This window comes from Crocodylus porosus, unplaced genomic scaffold (assembly GCF_001723895.1).
Source record: "Crocodylus porosus isolate Cpor-Errol unplaced genomic scaffold, CroPor_comp1, whole genome shotgun sequence".
In the NCBI taxonomy this organism is placed as follows: domain Eukaryota; kingdom Metazoa; phylum Chordata; order Crocodylia; family Crocodylidae; genus Crocodylus; species Crocodylus porosus.
In genome coordinates, this window is record NW_017728947.1 from 67,964,396 (window position 1) to 67,974,990 (window position 10,595).

The window sequence follows — 10,595 nt, forward strand, 5'->3', positions numbered from 1 at the left end:
TCTGAAACATCTCATTTTAAAAGCTATCTTCATCTGTCACCCTTCTCAAATGATCTTCTCTCTTCCACATGAAGCAAGAGGGAGACCATACACCAATTTAGTTTTTAAATCAAGGAAGACTGCTTTGTTTCTCCCATATTGGCTTCAGGTCACCTTTGACACCACACATGAACTTTATCTTCCTTTCAATATCCTTAGAACAATGATTTCCGAATACATTGAGATTTCTCAGATAGCCAATACTGACCACACAGTCCACCATTTTAGTGCCACCAAATGTCTCCATAGTTCTTTTCCATTCTTTTGAAAACCACTGCTATCTTTGTCTGCTCCACACTGATAGGCAGCCCAAATCTGTTGATGGTGTTGTGGAAAACAACAACCTGACTCTGCAAGCCCTTATTTTGCATCCAGGAAATTTCAGATTTTTTGAACTCCTTATATCTTTATGTCGAAACCTTTGGCCATGACAACGTTCCTTATCAATAGATAGATTAGTAGATCTCTCAATTTAATTGGAAGTAGATCAAGAAGGTTCTGGGAGATATCAGGTCTCTGTCTTCTGCTGACACAGTTATCTTGAACCAGCCACTAACCAGAACTACCTACTTCTTTCTTTTCTTTTAACAGACTGCTGTCCCTCCAGTATGAATGTCATGGACCATCACATCCTGTCATGCCAGCCCTGTTATGCCTGTTGTGCTGTCATGATTGCTTCTTGAAGTTAATGAAGCAGCTGAAGATCTCCATCAGACCTTTTCTGTACTTTGAGATTTAAAAAATAATCAATAGTAAATAGAACAAGTGAAGAGCAAAGATGCAAGAATTCTCAATTCATACTTTTCTTTATATGAAATACCCATTTGGAGGTACTCTAATGAATCCTTATAAGTACAGGCTACCATGTGCTAGCTTTCCTGTGATTCTCAAACTGGAAAAAAGGCTGACTAGAATAAGTTCAAATGATCAGAAGTGACATACACTTCCAGCTTCTATCCCCATGTGCAAAATGAAGTTTATTTTCTACCTACAAGGTTTTTGTTTTTTTTTTTTTTACAATTTTTGATTTCTTCTCAGCTTGAAGAAGGATGTGCGTGCACAAAAACTTTCAAAGAAAGAATTTTTTTGCTGCTTTTTAGTTGGTCTAATAAAAGATATTGCCTCTGAACCAAGAGTTTTGTGCTTCTCTGGAATTCATCCTCTGTAACTTAGATGTCATGTTGATCATCAGACAGTACAGTTTTACAAGACATGAACATCTTACAAGTCTCTGGCCATCATAGCATTCAGTCCTCAATATTCAGTGATCCCAAAGGATGCCACGTATGTCATCTCCATTTTTGTTCTGAAAGATGACAGATGTGGGTATCATCTGAGTCTTGAAGAAATACTAACTGCCTGCCAGGTATGGATTGGTCCTTCTGGACCAAAAGAAAACGTAATTTGTTTTATCAAACAAAATGCAACAAGAAGGACACTAGATTAGACTGCTAGCCTTAATCCTAGCATACTGATGTAGAAAATAAACATGAAAGCAATAAAAAAAATGGTTCTGTGAAAGTCAAATGAAGTCCTTAGCCGTCTCCACATAGGCAAAACAATAACAAATCTACCAGTTTGAAAAATTCACACACTAGGAGACCAAGCAATTGAACTAAAGTAAATGACCTAAATACCCAGAATAAAAATAAGAGTCAACATTCAAAATGAAATATACCGAGTGATTAGTCTTCCAGAAGAAACTCCAGCAGTTTTAAATATCTTAGATTTTTATTCCTAGTTTCAGCCCATTCATTTCTCAAATCTGTGCAAAATACATTTAAAAGGCCATCCACAGGCACATGGACCCCAATGGAGAATCAAGTCTTATACTACAAATTTAATGCAGGAGTAGTGATTTCCTTATATCATCATACTGAATGCCTACCACTTAATTCAAGTGATAGAAAACTGACATTGTAAAGTTAACCAGTATATTCCAAAAGTTCAGCCTAATGATTTAAAGCATCCAGATTTACTCTTCAGTCATCTACAATTAGTCTATAGCAAATTATTAAATAAAAGTGATAATTTATGGTAGTGAGAGATCTTTTTGGCAAGCGCATCATAAATTAGCTTATACCTTCCCTGAATGTTACTTCAATCCCCTTCCTCTGTCTGCTCTGCTGTCTCCTTCCCGCCTAGTCTGCTGCTCTTTCCACTGCCTGCCCAATCTGCTGCTGTATGCTTGTGACCACCACAGACTGCCACATAGAGACCGCCCATGCCACTTGAGACATACATCTCAAGGAAGGTTGGCCCCCCCCTTAATCTATAGCACAAGTGTCACATTTTCCAGGTATCTGAGCCTAGCAATAAATACTTGGGCAGCTAATATTTGAAAACAGCCTACAAGTACAATGGGACATTTCAAATCATAAGATATGGCTTTAGTTTTAGCCATTAATCAGCTAAAACAAGAGGATGTAATTGTCTGGCTCTCATAGATATTTACCTCTTAAGGGTGAAAAAAAAAAGCAGAATCTGACTGGCATGGCAGTTACATGTGCAGTATGACAGAAAATGGAAGCAAAACCATAACCTCATGCTCCCCAGATCTTGCGGGTATATGCCCCACCATTGCGAAGTCAGGCACTTGTATGCCCCTGCCTTCCCTACTGCCACTTTCCTCACCACCACTGAGCAGTGAGGGATGTGGTGGTAGCTGCTGAGATGGACAGGTAAGGAGAGGTGTGAAAGTGGCTGAAGTATACGGGGTACTACTGATTGCTGCTGTAATTCACATCCCTCCACGCACACCAACCCAAACTTTCATGGAGGCACACAGTTTGGGAAATATTGTTTTAATGCAAGTACAAATTCAATAGCATTCAAAATCTGTTCTTATACCAGCTTTTATGTAATTCAGAAGAGAACACTGCGCACCATGTTTTTCTTTAATAAAAAATGAGAACTTGACTCTCAAAAGTTTGCAAACAAAGCCTTAAAAGAGATGCCAAAAGTTAAACTGATACAAATTACTAGGGATGAATCTTTGAAGGTAGATATCCACACTTGAATTGGAAAAAAAAAAAAAAAAAAATCAGGTCTGTAAACCTACATCCAAAACAGTTCATGCAAATTTAGTAACTGCCTAGAAGTTTTTACATGCTAAATGAAGAGGCACATTTATGTATACCCTTTCAATTGTGATCCTTCATTCAAAACAAAAAAAAATCCTAAACAACTTCTCTTGATAACTGTGTAACATTAACAAGTCATGCAAAACTACTTAATCAACATGCACAAACTGAATTTTGATTAAGTGATGTTAGAACTTGCACACAAAGCCAGAACAGCATAAATATTTAAACCCTTATCTTATCATAATTAAGACATAAGAATTTAATTAATCTTCATTTTAAAAAAAAAAATCAAATTAAATTAAAAAATCCTTCCCTTCCTATCTAAAAGTGCTGGGCAAAGATGTAGTAAAATGTTTTTTGGTTTTATTTTTTTTTTATAATGAAATGTAATTTAATAATTACATAAACACTTTACAAGTGTTACGTAAACACTTTTGAACTCTTATGTAAAATTACTTTGGCTCAAACACTGCTGGGAATTAAAAATGTTTAATTCCAGAGTGAAGTCATGGCAGTCAAGTTACTGCATTTTCTTCAAATTAATCTGGAGTAGCATGTCGCCATCTACAAAAGAGCTATATATCAAATTGAATTGAATAAACTGTAATGTTATGTAGGTTATTTTATAATTTATTTAGCATATTCAAGTTAGGCATTCTAAAACCAATTATTTTACAAAAGAAATCTAAACTATCAGTTATCCATTTCATCCGACAGAATTTAGCCAAAAAGAAAATTTGAAGTTTAAGCAAGTGAACTAAACTGAAAATGCTGTGGTCTTCAGCTGTTAATAGATGTGGGAAAACAAAAACAAAACAAAACAGTGCTTTAGTTTAAGCCCAGCATGCCCCTGCACCAAGCACATTTCATGCCCAGAAGAGGCACTGCATTAATCTGACTCAGCTCACCCACAGAACAGGTGCTTCAGCAGAGCTTTTCGGCACTTTTATCTAATAGTCAACTGAATCCGCTTTTAGATGAAAGTGCCAAAAAGCCCCTCCAAAGTGCCCAATCTATACAGATGCTGGGTAGCTGGATCAAACTAACACATTTCCTTTTCTGGTAAAGTGCTGGGTTTTGTTTGCTGTGAGCTGGGAGGGAGTTTGGCTTTTGTTTGTTTTGGGGGGGGGGAGGTTTCACGTCTGTCAGAAGCCTTAGTGATGCTTTTATTTTAAAATGTGAGATATACAATGGCTACTGCATAGAAAAAGGTCAGTCTCAATAATATACTATAGACTAAGCAATGAAAGTGTTACAGTCATTTTAGCTAAAGGCTTTTTTTCCCCATTTTCATGCCATATTCTGGCATTCACACACAAATATAGGCCTAAAATTGGTACCAAAATAGGATTCAAAGCTTAAAGAAAGTCAATTAAAGAATCTTTCTTATCACAAGTGAATAAATTTAGCCCTTCTTTCCTATACTTCAAAGTAGAAACAGCAATCCAGATTACTATATGAAGTCTGTCAAGTATTCACATTAGTTTGGTCTATTTCCCTATTTAACTGAGTATACATACCTATTACTAAAGATTTCACATTTCCCTCTCACAAGTGGCACACGATATTTAATTTTCTTGAATGTTTGGACTCAGTAGGGAGAAAGTTAATGTTGGTTGCCCCCGTTATGAAAAACAATTCTTAATGCAGAAAGAGAAACAGAATGTGTGGGGAAAAAAAATATCCTCCGCGTGGATTAAAAAAAGTTGCATTACAAGATTCAGAATCTGCACTTACTCTTTACCCCTTTCTTCCCCTTTCGTTCCTTCTTGTACTGTTCCTTCAGTTTACTTATTAGTCCCTGGTCTACATCCCAAACCTCAGCAGTTGGGGACAGGTCATCTTTGTCTACATGCAGCATATTATTAAAAGAAAAAAAATCAGCAGTTGGCAATGCAAGCTATTGGTGATTATTATAGCTTTACATAATCAATAAAAAAAAGTTTTCTAAGATTATACTCTAAATTATTTTAAAGGTGCAGTCTGTTTTGTCAGTAACAGTTTACAAAATATTAAATTCCATTTCATACAATTTTCCAATTTACTGTTTAATATAGTTGCAGATTTGGATATTGTATGATAATTAGCAATGAGAAAACAATTTAAGCCTTTTCTTTAAATAGCTGTTCATTTTGAAAAATGGATCAACAACTCTAAATACATAAAATTATCTGAAATGCTCAAAATAATTACTGCATCTTTAGAAAGACATCTTTAAAAAGTGTTAAAAATTATTCAGCCAGCATTGAATAAGCAAATAAATGCATTTCATGCTGTACCGCTCATGAAAATGCAAGCTAAGTATGTCAGTGCCATTTTGTTCATGAATACTACCATGCATCCTCTCGCACTCATTCTGCATGCACAAGTAATCCAATACCTAAATATAACTTGAAAGAAAGAAATACAAATACAGAATTTCATAAAAAGATCAAAATAGAACATTTACAGTAGCAAAGACAATCTGATGCCCTATTACATTCTACCAGGTCTATAGTTATGATTAGTAGAAACCCAAATTCCACTCTACCATATCTGCGTGCATACCACACACACCCAAATAAGACATGCACTTTGTTTTTGGTAAGGCAGAATAAAGGAAAAAAGATTTGTCTAGAGCAAGAGCAAGGACAGAGACTTGTTTTTCCCTGCTCACCCTCCCTTTCCTGTCTGGGCAAAAGCTATACTTAACCCTTTCACAACTGAACTGTCAGCACCCTAAGCTGCTCAGCCTAAATATGAAACTACAGCTGCTTCTGAAGACTGGACTCCTTGGTCAGATCTAGGATTTGAAAAAGAGCCAAAAAGTCTGCAGGGCTGTAAAACAGGAAGGGAGACTACAGATAGCTAGCTGACAGCAAAATGGCCAGAGAAAGGATAGCTGAATCAGGTGCAGCATCAAGACCATTAAAAGAAAAAGGAGAGACGGTCATTAACACCTGTGAAGTGAAGAGCAATTAGCAGGAATGAGAAAGATTATAAGCCATGAAGTCAATTGAGTCCTTCAGCTCTGCCTAAACAGAAATATCACTGCTGCTGTCTGGCAGTTGGCTTAAACTTTAGGTTGAGCAGGAATCAAGGTAGGGTACATAGTTGCACACTGCACCCACCCTTTTCTAGACCTGCTCCTGATGAACTTCACCCTGCCTGCATGCAACTGGTAAAAGGAAGCAAAAGAAAAGGTACAAGCATCATAAGAGGGCTGCTGCACATGACACGGTGGGGCCATGTACACAAAGTGATGAGAAACTGTCGTTTGTTTAACATAATGGTGTCACTGTGCACACATGCACAATTTTTTTCCATGTTAAAATGTATTTAAGCGTGGCAACTTAGTCCACCTCAGATGTATTTGTTTGACTGGGCCTAATTGTCCCACTGCAGATAAAAAAGCCTTGCATGTGTACATGTCTGGCAGCTGGAGAAGGCAGAAGGGACAGTGCACAGGGTACTGGAAGCCCAGGCGGGCTCATGAGAAGCTTGGGCTTGACTGGTTTCCAGCATTCCATGCACAGTCCCTGCCACCTTCTCCAGCCGCCAGCACACCCCAGGGACACGCCAGCCAGTTCCTAGCTGGTTCCAGGTGGCAGGGACAGTGTACCTGGAACCCCACCAAGCCCGAGCTTCCCCAAGCATGCCAGGGCTTCCAGCACCCTGTTGGATCAGGACAGGTGCTGCCCATGAGCTGGGGCAGCACCTGGTCAGCTAGCACGCCCACCTGGGGGGCCCCAAGGGGCACTGCTGCAATGGAGGGAAGCACTGGGCCTCCCCACAGCCCAAGGACTGCACAGCCTGGCAGTAGTAGCTCATGCGGGCAGGCTCTGCTGGGTGGGGGGGAAAAAAAAAGCAGAAAATCCAATCCTTTTTTTCTCCCCTCACAGAGCCTGTCTGCTTCGCCTGTGGCTGGGTGTCAAGCTGCCAGTGGCCTCTGAGCTGCAGGGGGGTCTGAATCTTCCCTCCACAGGGGCAGCAGAGCCTGCCTGCAGTAGGCAGAGGAGGGGGAGAGCTGATGGTGGGCTGATGTGTTCCATCACAGTGATAGAAGCCCCTAACTTGAAACAGTGGGTCACAATTTAAAACCCACAAATTAAAAACCCACTTTTTCATTTTAGGGGAACTAAACCCCACCTCACATGTACAAGCACCCTTAATGTTGATTCTATTGTGGGCTGAAAAATAAGCCTCCCTGCTTAAGACATACCTCAATTTTAGAAGGCTAATTTTTTGGAATAAGGTGAGCCTGGAACGTGATTAAGTATGGCAATTTATTTTTAAAAGCTTGCTTTTCATTTTTTTAATCAAGCAAATGGGGAGGAGGGAGAAAAAGAGTGAAGATACACTTGTAAATACTAAAATAATTAAAGAGATCCCTCTTCATTTTACCCAGCTATCAACTCCCGATTTGACTGGAAATTTCTAACTGGGGGGAAAAAAAGAAGAGATACATCGAAGTAAACATAATTGTTAAAGGACTTCTGCTTAAAAAAAGCAGCGAAGAAGTAGCTGAAAGAACAGTGAAGTCACTTGGAATGTGCTCCACTTAAAATGCCATGTTCTCTTCAAATATTTAAGTTTTGGTTAAAATAGTCACAAAATCAATTTTCTCATTTTCTGCTAATTTTTATAATAAACAGCATTTCCACGAAGCGACTCTGAGGGCACAAATTTATCATCTCATTTCTGAGTCACATGAAGGCACAAAAGGAGCAATACAAGGTGGAAGCAGGTACTAACTATCCTAAGGAAATCATCTTGATGAAAAAAACAAAAACAAACAAACAAAACTTACCACACTTCAAAATACTCCTCCACATGGAAGGCCTAAGTTTAAACAACTCTTGCTTGAAGTTTAGGTTTTTACATGATCTTTTATGAAAGCAAAAACGGTTACTAGACTAATTTAAATACAAATATTGCATGACAAAAAGAAACTTACAAACAGGACAGAGAAGGGAACGACCAAAGGACACTGACTCACCAACCTAGCAAGGTAGTCTTTAAATTAGGTTTGAAAGAGGCTTGCAACAAAAAGTAAATGAGAGAGAGAGAGAGAAAGAGAGACAGAAAGAAAGAGAGAGAGAGAGAGAGAGAGAAATAAGATCACTCAATAGACAAAAGGAAGAAGACACTGTTAAAACTCTAAAATAGCTATACACAAAAACAGAGATCAGGAAAATAAATAGGAAAGACTCTGAAGTCTTAAGTAACATAAGTAAAACTATGACCTAAATTTGGCATCACAAAGCCTTAGAGGGAAAACTGGTACCGAAGGACACAGACTTTTAGGGAAAGACAGGCAGTGAAAAAAAGTGATGAGCTGCTGCGCTACATATTGAGAATACATGTACTTGCTTGAAAGAAGCCCGAAGCAGACGCACTGAATGTGCCTGACTGAAGATAAAAAGTAAAAACAAAAGGAATAATGCCATAATGATGGTGTACCACTGACCATATATGCCAAAGGAAGTGGATGAAGCTATTCTGAACACAAAGCAGAAGCATATAATGAACAAGGCCTGTTAAGGGAGTGAGGAAAAAGGCCAGGTGAGGAGAGAAGGAAAGTAAAGAGGGAGGGAAAGAGACTTACTACCCAGAACTGCTGGAAAAAAAGCCATGGATACAAGACCCACGTTCCTGGAATGTGAAGGGCAGCTTTTTCTTCCCGCAGAAGGTAAAGGAAAACACTCTGAGCATTTGTTTTCAATTTATTTTGAAGTAGTAAGAAGGAAGCTCATTTGGTTGAAAATGATTGTGAAACAAGAGAATTCAATATTCTAAAGAAAAAAAGGAGGAACAAGAACAGCAAAAAAGGATGAATCAACCTCCAAGCAGCAGACATCAACAAACTTGGGGTACTGATACAGAAGAATAAGACAGTCTAAAGGAAAAAGGAATGTAAGAGCTGACAGTCACTGAAGAAAACTATACTCACGTACCACAGCCAATTATACTGATGAGGAGGACAAATACACAATACAGTGGGCATGTCTACATATGTAATTAATGCAGCTGAATACACTGCATCGCAGTTCACACCAGTAGTTACTGCTCCCAGGTGTAGCATTTACATGTGTGCCTGAGACTGCAGCCTGTTGAGCTAAAGTGGCACAGCCCTGGCTGGCAAGGAACCCAGAGGGTCAGCCTACGAGCCCAGGGCTGCTCCGACCTGGCTCAACATGCTGGGGAGGGGCTGGATGAGGCACAAGGATGCTTACAGTACAGGGCTGCCTGCCCACCAGCCCCACACTGTAGTACCCTCATGCTCCAGCCAGCAGCTACACATGCATCGCAGAGCACAAAATAATGCCACCATAGGATAGTACTTGCATTGGACAGTATTATCCTATCAGGGATTTTATTAGTTTAGTATGCCCTAACAGGGGCACATGTGTAGATACTGACATTTTACTGCAGAGCTAATTAGTCAGCTCCAAAGTAGATGTCTCATGTAGATGTACCCACTAAGAGGCAAACGGCTATATCAGCTCATCAGTGCCCTGAAAAAAAAGAATCCTGCGTAGAAAAGGTCATACACATGACTAAGAATGAGAATAAGAAAGTAGAATAAAGTAATTGGGATAATAAAAAACGTTTAAGCAGAAAAATAAGTTTATAATTAGCAAATGTAACAAAGTTCTAGAATAACATTAGAAGTGAGGGGAAACAAAAGGAAAGCATGGGTCCAATATTTAACAGTGGTGGTAAATGAACTGATGGCACAGAAAAGACTAGTATAACTAGTATTTGCTTCAATCTTCACAAAAAAGAAATTGTAATCAGATGTTTAACACATTTAAATGTTAAGGGGTAAGAATGCACGTCAGAATAAAGAAAAAACAGGTTAAAGAACTGGTTGAAGAAAACTGGTTGAAGAACTGGTTGAAGAAAACTCTGAAATGCTAAGGATCATCTTCAAGAATGGAGTGTGGGGAAGTCTTGGAGGACTTTATATGGGCAAGTATAATACTTACTTGTAAAAAGCAGAGGTGGGAGGCAGATGGACAGACTCTTGGAATTATTTTCTTGGTCATACTAATTCGATATGCAGAAAGATACTAGAGCAAACTAAACAATCAACTTACAAGACTTTACAAGAATAATGTGGTGATAAGAAATGGCCAATATGGAACTCTCCAAACCAGAACGTCCAAACAACCTACTGCAGGGGCAGCCAAAATACTGCCCGTGAGCCATATCTGGCCCACGGGGCCCCTACAAAGTTTAGAAAATAAATATTTATCTGGTCCTGGCTGCCTGTCAAAGATAACAGGAGCCAGGGGCAGTTGGAACCAGGGGAACCAAGCAGGGACCAGCACCAAGACTGGCCAGGCCCTGGCCCCCCACAACTGGAAGCCTCTGTTTTCACTGCTTCCCTACCCACTCGCTGGCTGCATCTCAGACCACAGGAGCCCGCACCAGTACTCCAGGACCAGGAGCAGTGCATGTGTGTGCGTTCATAGGGTGAGTCCC

At 39.3% G+C, this 10,595-nt stretch overlaps 1 protein-coding gene across 1 annotated transcript in view; it reads right to left on the reverse strand.

Annotated features, from left to right (window-relative positions):
* Nucleotides 1-10,595, reverse strand: part of STRN3 (striatin 3) — a gene marked incomplete at its 5' end in the record, with an annotated part of 118,248 nt that overhangs the window by 49,413 nt on the left and 58,240 nt on the right. The window contains one exon of the mRNA XM_019551123.1: nt 4,863-4,973. Coding sequence (XP_019406668.1) covers nt 4,863-4,973 — 111 coding nt within the window. The remainder of the gene's footprint in view (nt 1-4,862; nt 4,974-10,595) is intronic.